The sequence below is a fragment of the Puma concolor genome, chromosome E4 (assembly GCF_028749965.1).
Source record: "Puma concolor isolate L17-30 chromosome E4, mPumCon1.1.hap2, whole genome shotgun sequence".
NCBI lineage: Eukaryota > Metazoa > Chordata > Mammalia > Carnivora > Felidae > Puma > Puma concolor.
In genome coordinates, this window is record NC_141683.1 from 53,523,121 (window position 1) to 53,541,297 (window position 18,177).

Below are 18,177 nucleotides of genomic sequence, written 5' to 3' on the forward strand. Positions count from 1 at the left end.
ATAGTAAGAGAGTTAGTAATACACTGAATAAAATGAGAATTGATGAGTCTATCTGAATATGATAATATGGGTGTGAGTGTGTGTGTGTATATACATCCTGTATATACACACACACACAAATAAATAAATGCAAAGTCTGATGAAGAAGGTATGTTTATATAATTATTTCTCCACCCCAAAATATTTCTTAATTGCAAAGGGTAAAAGAGAAACTTCACAGTGGAGAAGTCTGGTCAACAACACCTTATTTATGTGATCAAAGTGACCATCATCAGCTCAGGTCATGATCTCACAGTTTGTGAGTTCAAGCCCCGCATCAGGCTCTGTGCTGACAGCTCAGAGCCTGGAGCCTGCTTCTTATTCTGTGACTCCCTCTCTCTCTCTGCCCCTCCCCCACTCATGCTCTGTCTCTGTCTCAGAAATAAACATTAAAAAAAATTTTTTTCAAAGTGACCATCAATTATGGGAAAACCTGCAGCTGTGTGCTACCTGAGAGGAGGAGATAAGAGATGTTTCTTTTGTGTTACTCTTGCCAAAAATGTATAACTTGAGTCCAACCATGCGGAAACATCAGACAAACCCAAATTGAGGGACATTTCAAAAAATAACTGGGCTATAATCTTCACAAGTACCAAATGAAGGAAGGAGTGAGAAACTATTCCAGATGTCAAGAAGATGTCAACTAATAGAAAGGTATGATTCTGACCTAGGTCCTTTTTTCTGTAAAGGACATTATGTGGACAGCTAGTGAAACCTGAATGAAGTCTAAGGCTTGGGTTGTAGCAGTACATCGATGTTCCTTTTTGATTTGGATGTTTCATTACAAGAGAATATTCTTGCTTCTTTGAAAACATCCTCAAGTATTTGGGGGTGATGCAGCATCATGTTGGCAAACCACTCTCAAACACTACAGGAAACAAAATTATGTACTTGCAACTTTCCTGTAAGTTTGACATTCTTTAAAAAATATATGGAAATATGGATGTATACATACATATATAAATAAATTCAGAATAATTTTGTCTGTTGATTCTAATAATAAAAAATTGGGGCTTAAAATAGGTTATTAAGTTTATCCTATATGCTGGCAAAAAGAAGAGTATTAACATAAGCTCCAAAAATAGATTCCCTGATATGAAATAATATAAACTCTGGCAAATATAAACATAGAAAACTAGATGTACTCACAAATATTCACTCACAAAGCAATTTTCTTATCTAACATAGCTGGCAAAATTCCTAGATGTAAGTTTCCTTTTATATAACACTTGAAAAAAAAAAAATAAAGCCCTTGGCAACAATTTAAAAGTGAACTGATATACTCATTTAAAAAAAGGAAATGTAAAATAGCTAGACTATCATATACTTAAAAAAAACATTTAATGCCCCTATTATAAGTAAACTACCGTATGATTATGGGAAATTACCCAGAGTGTTTAGTTTATATCTTTGGACTTTTGATTTAAAAAAAAAAAATGAGGGGCGCCTGGGTGGCGCAGTCGGTTAAGCGTCCGACTTCAGCCAAGTCACGATCTCGCGGTCCGTGAGTTCGAGCCCCGCGTCAGGCTCTGGGCTGATGGCTCAGAACCTGGAGCCTGTTTCCGATTCTGTGTCTCCCTCTCTCTGCCCCTCCCCCGTTCATGCTCTGTCTCTCTCTGTCCCAAAAATAAATAAACGTTGAAAAAAAATTAAAAAAAAAATTAAAAAAAAAATGATACATGAAGGACAGCAAAAAGGAACTCTATAAAATAAATAAAAACAACATCCTTGCTCTTTAAAGAGCTTACGTTGAGTAATTATTATAAACAAAATTATTTTATAGAAGAAGAAACTGTAGAGAGAGCTCTTGTAGTGTTTATATACATTACATTCTCATTTAAAATATCTGTTTGGTGAACATGAAAATGAACCTGTCTAATCTCCAACAGCAGAAAACATAATTGGTCCAAGTTGCCAACTGGTATGTCCTGAAATCCATCCTAACATTTGCACTAAGGCCACACTTCCCGGGGTATACTCCCAGCCAATGACTGAACACAACAAGACATTAAGGCAGGCCAGCTTCTGGGAGAAGTGGACCCCACACACAACTTAGCCAAGGACTCCCATTGGCCTTGCCAAACATTCCTTATAAGTGCACTACACTCCAAGACACTTCTACCTAATCTTACTTCCTATCTTCTTCCCTTGGGGTCAGACTAACATTGTAGTCCAATGGCTCTCCCAGCGTCTCCATTTTCTCTTACAGGCATCTCCCCTAATACACTGCTTACACATTTAATCCTGTTTTGGTGACAAGCTTCTGAGAGGACCTGGAATAACACAGTTTCATCAAGTCAACAGCACAGAGTTAATTATATTACATCATGTAGTCAGTACTGCACCCTGCTCTCTAAAACAAAGAAAAAGAAAATGTCAGAGAGAACCCTCTTCCCTCAAAGACTGAACATGCTGAAGAAAACACTTAAATGAAATTAATCAGACAATGTTCAAACATAATCCATAATAATCATCTAAACTTTCTAGAGTATTTTTAATCTATAAATCACTGTGGGTAGAAGTGGGTAGAACAAGCTTCACAAGGGAAGTGGGCTAGTAAGATTTGGACAGATGGGAAGGAGGTGGAAAGCAATTCAGATTCACACCCTTCCTTGGTCTTTAAAAGATGCAGGAAAAGGTCTGGTTAAGGAGGAGTCTTCAAAGTTGTAAAGATATTTTGCCAACTGGATAACAATTAGTAAACAGGAAATAAGTCCCCATAATCTTGTAACTAATCCACTCAGGAATAAATGTGAGTTTATTGTTTGGGATATTTAAGGCATTTGAATTTAGTATAGAGATCTCTATTTTGAGAAAAATCATAAATTCAGGAAACCATGAGTAGCATTTTATTTGAAGGCTCCTTGTGTTATGTCTTTGCAGGTTAGTTTTTTCTTTTCTATTTTAAAAAGTAATCTTACTTTTCTTCTTTTCTCAAAGAAGAATGTTGTTTTTGAAAGAGAATGACTATAATCAAACCATTAGGATACACACCAATCCCTGTATTCTAATTTTACACATTTTTATCATCCTCATAATCCTACTCTTTCTCTTCCTTATTCTAGTAATGGTGTGATGGCTTCAATTAGCCTTTCAGTTGAAAGACTACGGGTTCCACAGAAACTACAAAGCTATTTCAGAAAAGCTCTTATGGGACCAAGCACATAAAGAAATTTTTAAAAACTTTTCAGACACTTTCAAGAGCATTACAAATCATTCATTCTCCTTCCAGGACTCCAGCTTCACAAATCTAACCTTTTATTGTTACAGTTTCAGAAGAAAAATCCATATTTAAAATAACATCATATCTTCCCAGTTGAGCTCTGACCCATAAAAAGTCTGTCCTATTAATATGTATAATAACAGGAACAAAAAAAAGACCCCACCCCAAAATAGTCCCTCATGTATGATTTAATGATACTAATAAAAAATGTTTTTGAAATACTATAAGCAAAAGCTAAGCATGAAGTTAACCCCTATATACACACAGACACACACTGTGAAGCTTTCCAACTTTAAGTTGCTAAGATTTCTTTTATATGTGTATGTATATGTATGAGCATGCATTTGCTGTTCTAAATGGCTATAAACATAACTGTCCTTGGCAATGAAGAAGAAGTAGACAATTTGCCTAAAATAAAAAATGGAAAATGAGTGATTTAAGGGCAGGGAAACTAAATGAAACTCTTACCCTCAGAGATTAAGATTTATCAGTATGCAAATCTAGTACCGTCTTTATTCCACTGTAAACAAGAGGATCAGTGACTATTTCCCCTCTCCCAGAGAAAATCTGAAACTATTAACGAACACTTATCTAACGAAAAGTTTAGGGGAACATTATGAAAATGTGATCTCTCATATCTCCTCACAGGAGCAAAATAATATTTCATAGAAGGGGAAAATTTTGGAAAAAGCGGTCTGCAACAATATTAAAAACAACTAAGCAGAGATTTCAGTGGTCTCATAGTGTCAAGGACACAGAAAGTAAGATGTGGAGCCCACCAAGGAGGAAGATTTCTAATAAATACCTCAGGCTTTTAGCTGAAATGCTGGAAGGTCTCACCCATGAAGCAAAAGATAGTACACACTGGGTCAAATGGATCCATTATACTCTATCTTCCTACCCGAAAAATACTAAATCTTCTTTGGAGTAAAATCATTCAAAGCCTTATATAATTTTTCACATACAAAATCCAGATTTCTATTAAAAATAACCAAGCATGAAAGAAAATATGAGAAAATAAAAATCAAGTGATAATAGTAATATATGAACAGGTGATCAGATATTAGACTTTATCAGACTTGGACTTTAAAATACCTATGATTTGGGGTACGTGGGTGGCTCAGTCAGTTAAGCGTGTGACTTCGGCCTACGTCATGATCTCACCATTGCTGAGTTTGAGCCCCATGTCAGACTCTGTGCTGACAGCTCAGAGCCGGGAGCCTGTTTCAGATTCTATGTCTCCCTCTCTCTCTGCCCTTCCCCTACTCATGCTCTGTCTCAATCTCTCTCAAAAGTAAACAAACATTAAAAAAAAAAAAATACCTATGATTAATCTGTACAAGAAAATAGGAAAAAAACTCACAAAGGAGAATGGAATCTATTTTTAAAATGAATCAAATAAAAATTCCAGAACTGAAAAATAAAATAACCAAAATTAAGACTGCAATAGAGTAGAGAGAGGATTAGTAAAAAATATCCAGATGAAGACACAAAGGGCAGATGGAAACATAAAATGAAGACATAAGTGACACAGTAAAATATGAATACTTGGAAGTCCAGAATAAAGGAGCAAGGCCAAATAGAATTTAGAGAGATACTGGCTGAGCATTTCCTAAAAGTGACAGACTAAGTCAAGCCACATATTCAATAATGAAGTCAAGCCACATATTCAATAACGAACTCCAAGCAGTACGAATATAAAGAAAATCACAACTAGGGCACATTATTAAAAAAACAAGAAACAAAAAATTGTTGAAAAACCAAAGATAAACCAAAAATTTTAGAGCAGAGAGAAAAGATGTATTATATTAAAAAAGAAAACAAACATATGATTCACAGCCATCTCTCAACAGAAATGATGAAGGCCTACAGACAATAGAATAACACCTTTAAAATGGTAGGCAAAACCCCATCTCAACCTAGAACTCCATATCAAATGACAATCTTTCCAAAATAAAGACAAAATAAGACCCTCACACAAATAAAAGAAATGCAGTAAGTTTCACTAGCAGATTTTTACTAAAGAAATATTAAAAACTTCCTCAATCCATGCTCATGGATTGGAAGAACAAATATGGTTAAAATGTCAATACTATCCAAAGCAATCTACATATTCAGTGTAATCCCTATCAAAATGACACCAGCATTCTTCACAGAGCTAGAACAAACAATTCTAAAATTTGTACGGAACCAGAAAAGACCCTGAATAGCCAAAACAATCTTGAAAAAGAAAACCAAAGCTGGAGGCATCACAATCCTGGACTTCAATCTGTATTACAAAATTCTAATCATCAAGACACTATGGTACTGGCATAAGAGCAGACACTCAGATCAATGGAACAGAATAGACAACCCAGAAATGGACCCACAAACACATGGCCAACTAATCTTTGACAAAGCAGGAAAGAATATCCAATGGAATACAGTCTCTTCAGCAAGTGGTGCTGGGGAAACTGGACAGCGACATGCAGAAGAATGAACCTGGACCACGTTCTTACACCACACACAAAAATAAACTCAAAATGGATGAAAGACCTAAATGTAAGACAGGAAGCCATCAAAATCCTCGAGGAGAAAGCAGGCAGAAACCTCTTTGATCTTGGCCGCAGCACCTTCTTACTCAACATGTCTCCAGAGGGAAGGGAAACAAAAGCAAAAATGAACTAATGAGGACCTCATCAAAATAAAAAGCTTCTGAACAGCAAAGGAAACAATCAACAAAACTAAAAGGCAACCAACGGAATGGGAGAAGATATCTGCAAATGACATATCAGACAAAGGGTTAGTATCCAAAATCTATAAAGAACTTCTGAAACTCAACACCCAAAACACAAACAATCCATTGAACAAATGGGCAAAAGACATGAGTAAACACTTTTCCAAAGAAGACATCCAGGTGGCTAAGAGACACATCAAAAGATGCTCCACACATCACTCATTATCAGGGAAATACAAATCAAAACTACAATGATACACTGCCTCACATCTGCCAGAATGGCTCAACTTAACACCTCAGGCAACAACAGATGTTGGCAAGGATGCAGAGAAAGAGGATCTCTTTTCCACTGCTGGTGGGAATGTAAACTGGTGCAGCCACTCTGGAAAACAGTATGGAGGTTCCTCAAAAAATTAAAAATAGAGCTACCCTACAACCCAGCAATTGCACTATGAGGTATTTATCCAAAGGATGCAGGTGTGCTGTTTTGAAGGGGCACATGTACTCCAATGTTTATAGCAGTACAATCAACAATAGCTAAAGTATGGAAAGAGCCCAAATGCCCATCAACTGATAAATGTATAAAGAAGATGTGCTATGTGTGTATGTGTCTACACATACATACATACATACACACACAATGGAATATTACTCAGTGCTCAAAAAGAATGAAATCTTGCCATTTGCAATAACGTGGATGGAACCAGAGTGTGTTATGCTAAGTGAAATAACTCAGAGAAAGATAAATATCATATGATTTCACTCATATGTGGAATTTAAGAAACAAAACAGATGAACATGGGGAAGGGAAGAAAAATAAGAGGGGGAGATAAACCATAAGAGACTCTTCAATACAGAGAACAAACTGAGGGTTGCTGGCAGGGTGCTGGGTGGGGTGATGGGCTAAATGGGCAATGGGCATTAAGGAGGGCACTAGCTGGGATGAGCACTGGGTGTTATATGTAAGTGATGAATCACTAAATTCTATTCCTGAAATCATTATTATGCTTAAAAAAAAAAAAGAATGAAAATTAAAAGGACAAAAAAAACTTGAAGAAGAAGGAAAACAATCCCAGATGGAAGCAGGCAATGAAGGAGGAAATGAAGAGCATAAGAATGGATAAACAGGTAAGTCTAAATGAATATGGATAGTTTAAAATACAAAAAAATAATACCCTGTGTGTGGGCATAGGTGGGTATTGATGCACGCACAGGATTAAATACATGATAATAATAGGACAATGAACCAAAAATATATGAAGTTAAAGAGATGTAAGGTTCTTGCATTATACAGAAGTGATCCAAGTACTCACTTAGGTGTATTCCAATACATCAAGAATGCCTGTTGTGATCCCTAGGGTAACCATTAAAAGTATGCAAACTATATAATAGTTACAGAGTTTAAAGTAGAAAATGAGGGGGAAAAAAGAGAAAAAACAGATGAAACATAATAGAAAACAGTGATATAGTAAGTTTAAAATTAAATACATAAGTTCATTAAATGTAAATATACTCAATACCCCAATTAAAAAATAATTGGAGAGCTAGTGAAAATAACAAAGTTCAATTATAAGATGCTTAAAGGAGAGACTTCTTAAATATAAAAACTCAATTGAAAGTAAGAGGATATTGAAAGTTATACAATGCAAAATGAAGCTAATTTGGTCAGACTTCTATCAAAGTACATACTAGCAATAAGAAAGACATTTTATAATGATGATAAGGTTATTCAATACGAAGACACATTAACACTAAATTTGTATGCACTTAATAACATAAATAATAACATAAAAATACATAAAGCATAACTCGACAAAATTAAAGGAATAACAGACAAGCTCAGATTCATAGTTGGGAATGTTAGCACAATTTTATCAGTAACTGACAAAACAGGAGAAGAAAGAAGTTATAAAAAGATTGGAAAAGCATGATTACATATTTAGAATCAGAAAGCAAGTCTCAAAAAATTTCAGAAGTGTTAAAACACACAGAGCATGTTCTTTGACCATAGTAAAATTAAGATAGATCAATAACAAAAAATAACCTAAAAGTCACCAAATACAATGGGTCAAGGATATCACCATATATATAATAGTAATAAAATATGACATCAAAATTGGTGGGGTTGTAATAGAATACTACCCAGGAATACAAAAGAATGGACTACCAAAACACTCAACCACATGGATCAATCTCAGAGGCATTATGCTGCATGAAAGAAGCCAGAAGTATATACTGTATGATCTATTTATAAAATTATAGAAAAATGGAAACTATAATGGCAGAAAGAAGATAAATGGTTACCTGAGGTCAGGCATAGATAGGATTTACTATGAAGGGGCATTAGGAATTTGGGGGCCAATACAGTTGATATCCTTTTTCAACAGGACTTAAATGGAAAGATAATCTATTTGATGTACATAATGATAAAATGATAAAGAAATCCAGGGATCTTTTGGTTCTCTTGTATTGAGGTATCAAAAAACCAAATCAAAAGTACATGAAAAGCATTTTCTAATCTTTTTTACCTGCCTGCCAGTAATTCCCCTTTAGAACAACTGTCATTTCTTTTTTTGGAAGTGGAAGCATTTTGTTTATTTTTATTGAAGTATAATTAACATATAACATACAAAATATAATAATATGTTATATTATTATCAGGTATACACCATAATGATTTGATATCTGTATATACTACAAAATGATCACCACAATAAGCCTATTTTACTACAATTACAATTTTTTCTTGTGATAAGAACTTTTAAGATCTATTTTCTTAATAACTTTCAAATATGCAATACAGTATTATTAATTATAGTCACATTACTGTATACTACATATACTATACCCCCATGATTTATTTATAACTGGAACCTTTTGACTTCCTTCACACATTTAGCCCACCTCCCACCTTTGACAACCATCAATATGTTCTCTGTATCTATGAGCTTGTTTTATTTTTCATTTATTTTTAGATTCCATATGTAAGTGAGATCATATGGTATTTGTCTTTCTCTAACTTATTTCACTTAGCATGATGCCCTCAAGGGCCATCCACCTTGTTGCAAATGGCAAGATTTCATTGTTTTTGATGGTCTGATAATATTCCATTGTATATATATATATATACCACATTTTCTTTATCCACTCATCCGTATATGGACACTAAGGTTTTTTCATATCTTAGCTATTATAAATAATGCTGCAAATAAACAAAAAGAATGCATATATCTTTTTCAGTTAGTTTTGTTTGTTTGTTGTCTTCAAATAAATGCCTAGAAATGGAATTGCTGGATAAGGTAGCTCTATTTTTAAATTTTTGAGGAACTGCTGTACTGTTTCCCATAGTGGCTGCACCAATTTACATTCCCACTAACCACACACAAGGGTTCCTTTTCTCCACATTCTTACCAATACTTGTTCTTTCTTTCTTTTTGATACTAGTCATTTTAATGGGTATGAGGTGATATCTCATTGTGGCTTTGATTTGCATTAGTGATGATGAGCATCTTTTCATGTACCTGTTGGCCATCTGTATTTCTTCTTTGAAAAAAAGTCTATTCAAATCCTCTGTCCATTTTTTAAATGAATCATTTGGTTTTCCTGGTGTTGAGTTGTAGGAGTACTTTATATATTTTGGATATTAACCCCTTATGGGATACATAATTTCCAAATATTTTCTTCCATTCAGTAGGTTGCCTTTTCATTTTGTTGATGGTTTCCTTTATTGTGCAGAAGCTTTGTAGATTGATGTAGGTTTGGTATCTTGATTGTGGTGTATTTTGATTATGGCTACATAGGTGTATACATTTGTCAACATTTATCAAAACTATATGCATGAAACAGATATAGCTTATTGTATGTAAATTAAACCTTAATTGATTATAAAATTAGAGCTTTAATGCAGAAAAACAAACTTCACAAAAATGCCTCTAAAGCAGTATCTAAGAGCAATGTGTAGCCTTTTCTGTACCTATTAGAACAAAAGAAAAGCTAAAAAAAATTACTGATTTAGGCATGTATTTTAAGTTAGAAAACACAGCAAATTAAACTTAAAATGGAATAAAAATACAAGCAGATATCAGTGAAATAGAAAGCAAACATATAATAGATAAAATCAACAAAGCCAAAGGTTGCACTTTGAAAAAACTAAGAAAACTGATAAATTTTATCACAAATTAATAAATTTTATCAAAATCAATCATAGATAATAATCTTTAGTGTAAAAAGAAAAATAATAAAATTTCTAAATTACATCACAAAATATTTTCATGACTTTGAGTTAGGCAAATATTTCTTAAACAAGACACAAATATACTGACCATAAAAGAAAAATTAATAAATTGGGCCTTAAAAATTAATAGCATCTGTTCATCAAGAGATAATAGAGTAAAAAAAGCAAGCCGGAGAGAAGATATATATATATATATATATATATATATATATATATATATATATATATATATATATATATATATATAAAAGGGACTCATATGCAGGGCGCCTGGGTGGCTCAGTCGGTGAAGCGCCCGACTTCGGCTCAGGTCATGATCTCAGGGCTCGTGGGTTCAAGCCCTGCATTGGGCTCTGTGCTGACAGCTCAGAGCATGGAGCTGCTTTGGATTCTGTGTCTCCCTCTCTCTGTCCCTCCCCTGCTTGTGCTCTTTCTCTCTCTCAAAGATAAATAAACATTAAAAAAAAAAAAAAAGGACTCATACACATGAGTCATGAGCAGCTGCACCAGTCTGGATTTCCACCAACAGTGCAAGAGGGTTCGTTCCCCTTTCTCCACATCCTCGCCAACACCTGTTGTTTCTTGCGTTGTTCACTTTAGCCATTCTGACAAGTCTGAGGTGATTATCTCTTTGTGGTTTTGATTTGCATTTCCCTGATGATGAGTGATGTTGAGCACCTTTTCATGCCGACACTTTTTAAAATTTTTTTAAATTTGTATTTATTTTTGAGAGAGAGACAGAGACAGAGCACAGTGGTGGGGGAGCAGAGAGAGAGAGGGAGACACAGAATCTTAAACAGGCTCCAGACTCTGAGCTGTCAGCACAGAGCCTGACACAGGGATCGAACTCGGGAACAGTGAGATCATGACCTGAGCTGAAGTCTGACGCTTAACTGACTGAGCCACCCAGGCACCCCAACACTGTAAGCTTTTATTTACTTATCTCATCCATTTATTCATTTATCTATCTATCTAGCTTTTATTTATTTGTTTATTTATTTTAAAATTTTATTTAAATCCAAGTTAGTTAACATATAGTATAATAATGGTTTCAGGAGAATTTAGTGATTCATCACTTACATATAACACCCAGTTCTCATCCCAACAAGTGCCCTCCTTGGCACCCATCACCCATTTAGCCCATCCCTCCATCCACCTCCCCTCCAGCAACCCTTAGTTTGTTCTCTGTATTTTGCTTGTCTCTTATGGTTTGCCTCCCTCTCTGTTTTTATCTTATTTTCATCGTCTAATTTTTAGGAAGGTTCTCCAAGACTTCCTGTATGACCTGAAAGAATTAATTTTTCCTTAAGGAAACTAATTCATATGAGAATACTCTGCCATCCTCAAGGTCTTCTGAAACCACTTAATTCATTGCTCATTAGGATGTGCTGGCAAAGCAGAGTTGACCCTAGGGACTCAAAGGGTTCCTAAGCAGCACCCTATTTGGATCTACCTTAGAAGGTTGTTATGATTCAAAGAAGCATGCCAGAAACTCAAGGAAGAGAGGAGATGCAAAAGGAATAGAAAAGGCCTACTTGATTCTCTAAGGGCTGCCTGATTCCCCCAAGGCAGAGCTCTAAAAGAAATCCTTTTGGGTGCATTTTGATCCAGGAACACCAATCTGCCACACCAATGAGACCTTATTCTGGGGCCAATCAGACTCCAAGGATGTGGGCTGGAAGAGTCCCACAGCTGGCACATGCGGTTAGGCAAATTGGGCTTTGTAAAGAAAAGTGGCCTATAATGGGTTCAGTAAATGCTGTCATTCAAACCAGGCATCCCAAGGAAGAAGAGTTCTATTATAGGTAGTCAGATAGCAACTTATATTGAAAACACTATTGGGGCACCTGGGTGGCTCAGTTGGCTAAGCATCAGACTTGGTCTTGGCTGAGGTCACGATCTCAGGGTCGTGGGATCAAGCCCCATGTCAGTGTGGAGCCTGCTTGGGATTCTCTCTCTCACTCTCTACTCCTTCTCCATACTCTCTCCTTTTCTCTTTCAAAATAAATATACTTAAAAAAATAAAGAAAATATTACCAACTCAGTGAAAAATAATTCATCCTTATAACCATTAATACCCCTTAACTCTACTAAACATTATAAATAACATATGATTACATCTAATTTTACAAAAGTCGTGATCACTTGCATTCTTCAAAGTCATGCAGCAGGTCCCTCATTATTGGTATCAAAATAACACCTGAAATGTTTCAGTTCTTATATTAAATCCAATCTCATTTTGAGAACAATATTTGATAAAACAAGCTTATTTTAAAGTTAAGTCTATTTTTGTCCTTTCACAAACCATTATACAATCAAATTATTAACCCAGATGAGGAAAGGTATTGATCTCTCTGTAATATATTCAGCCCATCCCATTCAACTCACAGCAGTAGCCTCTTTTTCAGAAAGCAGTTACTCAAATCAGAAAATTAGAAAAGGCAATAATACTCAAATTAAATTGCACACGAAGAGTCTCTTCAATCTGTACTGTTGTGAACAATATTTTAGCTGATTTCTATGACTGACTTGTTTCAGGTTTTTAAAGAGATGTACATCTCAAAGTAAATCACTAAATTATTCCATTTCATGTGTGCATGAAACACACACCCAAACACAATAATAGAAAGCTGGTGAAGTCTGTAAAGTTAAATCACACTTACTTCTAACACTGGTATTGAGAGATGGCTGGATATATATATATATATATATAACTCCTGACATGGGAATTGTTAAATTCTGCACTCATCTGTTATATTTTAAGGAAAAACTTAAACACTTATAATCACTTCAAATTAGAATTGGAATAATCATATCAAACCCCACAGTCTTAATGAGGAGGAAATCCAAAAAGTGATTTTCCCAGAGTCTTAGGTCTGCTTAAGAATCAAGAACCAGATTTCCTGATGTTCAGTCCTTTAAACTGTGCCAACCTGTCTTCTAACTCAAAATAGACTTTATAACATATTTAAATTAAAAAAGTGCTAAAGATACTTGGGGTGCTAGCATTTTTTCCCTCCTTTCAAGGACACTATTTTAAAATATGTTATTGACCTAATAGGAAAGACAAGAAAAGGGAAGGAGGAAGGGAGGGATGGAGGGAGTTAGGAGAACCCTAAATTTTCATTTTCAGAATCCTATGAATTCTATTATACTTTCAGTTTAACTTCCACACATAAATTTATGACAACAGAGGGATCTTTGAACCATTTCAATTTCCTCCTACTTTGAAAAAGATATTAAGAGGCAAAAAACTGAAATTGACAGGGCCATTAAAACATGACAGCAAGTTTTTAACAGTCTTCCCTCTAATCTGACAGTTCAGATCATTTCTCATTTCACCAGAGCCACAGAAAACTTTTTAACTACAAAGTCAGACTTCTATATCCTTGAAACCAGAATTGATTTCCACACTTATTATAATTGAAATTCTCTTAATAATTTCTGTCTCAATTTAAGAGCACAGCACATTATATTTCTAGTATAGGCTCCACTGATAAGAAGTTGTCAGAAATAAATGAAGTAATATATGTGAAAGTACTTTGTAAATGTGAAATTATTATAACACATGAAAGACACCGTATTAAAAAAAAAGATCTATAGTGTGTTGCTGATGTGAAATAAGATACATCATTCTTAATGGTAAATCATTACAATAAGGAGCATGACAAGAATGTCCACTATAATTGCTTCATTTTAGTACTATTAATGGAGATTCTGGCCAGTGCAGTAAGACAAGAAAAAGATTAAGGAAGAAAAAAAAAATTGGTAAAGAAGAAGCCTTTTTAAATCAAGGTATTATTAATGTTTATTCAGGTTGTGCAAGCTATCCAGGACAGAAACTCAAAGGTGTATTGCTGAGAGTGTGAGGTATGATGTTGGATATGATTCTAGGAATAAAAGTGATATAACAGGCAGACCACACTCAATGGCCTTTTTACATATAGCAACTTTGGGGGATATGGGATGAAAGTTATAAAATGAAAGACTATGGCTCAAATTGGATAGAAAAAGCAAAGGAAAATGTATGCACAATTTGTGAGTTATCACCACCACCTGAGGTTTCCCTGCATGAGCGCTGAATCACTACATAACAGATCAAGAGAAGAAGGAACTGTGCCAATTAGGACCCCAGCAAATTTTGGTTTCTCCAACATATTCTGAAATATTAATCTCTGCTCTCTCCCATTATCAAAGGGCACTGTAAAATGTTTAGGTAATATATATTTTAGTACAACATTATAAGCCTTAGCAACTTTTATTTACTATCCTGAGTTTTGAAATGCTTTTAATATGATTCTTTTGTTTTCCACATTTTTACAAAATGTAATTTAAAATGCTCAACATTTATAAGGTATCTTAGAGCTACAGTGTTCTAATACTCTTTTTTTCTTAAGTTTTTTTAATGTTTATTTTATGTTTGGGGAGAGAGAAAGCACAGTGCGAGTGGGGGAGGGGCAGAGAAAGAGAGGGAGACACAGAATCTGAAGCAGGCTCCAGGCTCTGAGCTGTCAGCACAGAAACCGATGCGGGGCTCCAACTCACCAACTGCGACATCATGACCCGAGCCGAAGTCGGACACTTAGGTGACTGAACCACCCAGGCACCCCTGTTCTAATACTCTTAACTCAGCAAGGGCTTTAAAACTGTCTAATCATGTTGCAAAATCATGTTGATGATCTAACATGGCCACACAAGCTGCGTGAATGTACTAATGAGTACTCTCTAATGAATTCAAGGTTGGATTATTATCTGCCATATCCAAGCAAGAGATATCAACTACTTAAATATACCAACTATTTAACTTTTATTTTTGTGTTTGGTAGTGGTTCAGATATTTCTCCTGTAAATATTATATAATGAGGGAAAGAAATACTGTTTTTACTACAATGGAGCAAAATTGTTAAGTCAGAGGCTGCAAGCACACAGAACCATCTGTTTTAGTTATGTGAAAAAATTATCTAGTATCAACCAGAGAAAAATTGAGGGAAAAGTTTGGCTGAAAATATGCTGAATGCTAGGAGGAAAATGTTCTCCTGTATATCATAGATCAGACCCTTCTACATAAACTTAAAAACTATATAAATTTTGTTATCATCCTTATATAAGCCAGAAGCTAATTAGCTGAATTTCAAAACTGGTAGAAAAATTTTTAATAATTACTTTTGCCTTTTACAATCATATAATGAATATACATCTGTAGGGGTGTTCAATGGTTTGTGGCATTTTTAAAACTAGATGATGTATTATTTTCCAGAAGTCAGTACACTCTCAGAGTTTAAGTTATTTCTGCATTTCTAGCTCTGACGATATAACCATATAAAAAAACATTTCTGATCAGTGTTCATCATCCTCCAAATGGCTACATTGGAGAAAAGAGAAAGAGAAGGGAAAGAGAAGGGAAAGAGATGGGAAGGGAAAGAGAAAGGAAGGGAAAGAGAAAGGAAGGGAAGGGGGGGAAGGGAAAGGGGAAGGGGGAAGGGAAGATAGGAGAGGGCAGAGGGCTAAACTACAAACATGCAAGAAGGGTTTTAATGAAAGCTGTGCCATTTGCAGAATTAGGCCATCCATCCTACTTGCTAGCACAAGCAGGCAAGGGCTTTTATAAATAACATTTAAAAAAAAATCAGTAAATATAAAATGACACTGATATATGAACATACTTCTGAATGTCCAACTGGCCCATTTTTACTACTCAATATAAGGATAAATTTAATTATTCAAGAACTGATTACCTAACTTATAAATTAGCCCTTGTACTTGCCTTTTCTCCATATTACTACAAGATTTTCTTGTAGTCCGCCATTCAGCAATAACCTTTATTGGGATGGTAGGTGAGGACAATGTGGAGTTTACCCACCACATTTTGTAAGGCATCTTAAATTTGAGGATAAAGGGCAAAACTTTGTTTAATGGACTTTGCAGTTTTTAGCTTTTGGCCTCAATTAGCATTCGCTATATGAGTTAACTATATGCAATGATTTAAAAAGTCATTTTGCATTTCTGATATAACCTTGAAAAATTACCAATCTGACAGCTATTCTCCATTAACAGAAACAGAATCTTTTCTATCCAAGTAGAGCGTATTTACTAAAATTCAGGAAAAGGTTTTCTTTCAGGTTTACTAATAATGAGGGAAAACGTTTCAAAATGGGACATAAAAACTGCACAAAGATGTATTATGTGGCATAAGTCAGGGTATACTAGTAATATCGGAGACCTCGATAGTATCAAAAAACCACATTGTTTCTTACCCTTATGTATTGTCCAAAAATTGAGACAACCGCCACATTAAATTGTCATAAGGGCAGTCATCGGGACTCCTCTGAGCCTTTACTACAGTAGCCTGAGAGGACCTTTAGTTCCTTTCTCCTTAGCAGCAAAATGAGGTCATAGTGCGCCCCCTCCCTGACAAGCAGGCATGGGACATGCAGCCAAAAAGTCACCTTCAGGACTCAGTACTGAGCAGAGATAACTAAGGCAAGAAGGAAAGGAGACTGAGGAGACAAACTGACTTAAGTAAAGTCATTTTGGTTTTAGGCTGACCTTTAACCTAAAAGCCAGCAGGTCATAAAAAGGGTCACAAAATCTGACTCAGAAAACCACAGGACCCTATTCCCTCTGGCAGTAAAAGCCAGAAAGGCCAGACACTCTTAAAATTGCTACCTGTAGGTAATTTCACAATCCTAAGACAATGGAAAAAACTAAGCACCCAGGCAAATGATAAAGCCAAAGTTAAAGACTAAGCCCCTTCCTATAAAGGTTAGCTAATTTTAAAACTTAAAACCCAGGGCACCTGGTAGCTCAGTCGGTTAAGCATCCGACTTCGGCTCAGGTCATGATCTCACAGTTCATGCATTCCGTGCTCTATGCTAACAGCTCAGAGTCTGGAGCCTGCTTCAGATTCTGTGTCTCCCTCTCTCTCTCTGCTCTTCCCCTGCTCACACTCTGTATCTCTCTCTCTCAAAAATAAGTAAACATTTAAAAAGAAAAAATTTTTAAACCACTTAAAACCCTTCATTCAAGGCAAAGAGGATCCTTTTCCTCATCTGGGATGAGAGACTGCTACTTTGTGAAGTAGCTCCTTTCTTACTTCTAGACTTAATAAATCTTCATCCCTTTCTCTAAACTTGCTCTTGAATTCTTTCTCATGTAAAGCCATGAACTCTCTTGGCAAGGGGCTCTGGCTGTCCAGCATCAACATGGCACAGAGCAAATAAAAAATGAAGACAGAAAAAAAATCTGGAAGATGGGTTCCTAAGATATAGTCCTGTAGAATAAGTTTTAAAAAATGAGGTGGAGGGCTCTACCTTGCAAATCTTGTAAAGTGATTCCTGGCCATCTCCTCCAGTATCTTTAAAGTAATCATGTGCAGGAAACGTACGATGAATATCTCGAGTGATAACACTCTCCTGGGCTGAGTCCTAAAAAAGAAAAAAATAGACCTGGTCATTAATTTAAAATTTCTTTTTAATAATGAAAAATAATAGATACGTATGGTAAAAAGAAAATAGTCAAATAGCACAAGAAGAGTATGCTTCCCCCCACTGAAAATACCTGCCTTCCATTCCAGACCCACAGTCCCATTCACCAGCTATAAATGCTACCAACAGTTTCTTTTGTATCCTTTCATCCATCTATCTATAGATGTGTGAACATATGCTCATGTGAGGGGAGGTGAGGGAGGGAAGCTGTATACACACATCTCCATCCTTTGCTTTTTGAAGCACAAATAGAAGAAAACTATCTGCTCCTTTCATGTAATGGGGTAACTTACAGAATATTCCTTATCAGTACATGCAAGTATATTTCAGTGTCTTTCAGAGCAGCTATTAAAAAGAATGAGGTACATCTGGATAAAAATATATGATGGTTTAATATTCTATTAATGATTTTTTTGCATTTTTCTATTTATATTACAAATAATACCACTAAGAACATTTTTATACATACATGTTCAACAAT

At 35.3% G+C, this 18,177-nt stretch overlaps 1 protein-coding gene across 5 annotated transcripts in view; it reads right to left on the reverse strand.

The window, feature by feature from the left end:
- The window catches only part of RABGAP1L (RAB GTPase activating protein 1 like), a 779,355-nt gene that overhangs the window by 309,448 nt on the left and 451,730 nt on the right, over positions 1-18,177 (reverse strand). For all 5 annotated transcript variants that reach the window (XM_086693120.1, XM_086693117.1, XM_086693118.1 and 2 more), the window contains one exon: positions 17,523-17,636. In XM_086693120.1, coding sequence (XP_086549246.1) covers positions 17,523-17,636 — 114 coding nt within the window. The remainder of the gene's footprint in view (positions 1-17,522; positions 17,637-18,177) is intronic.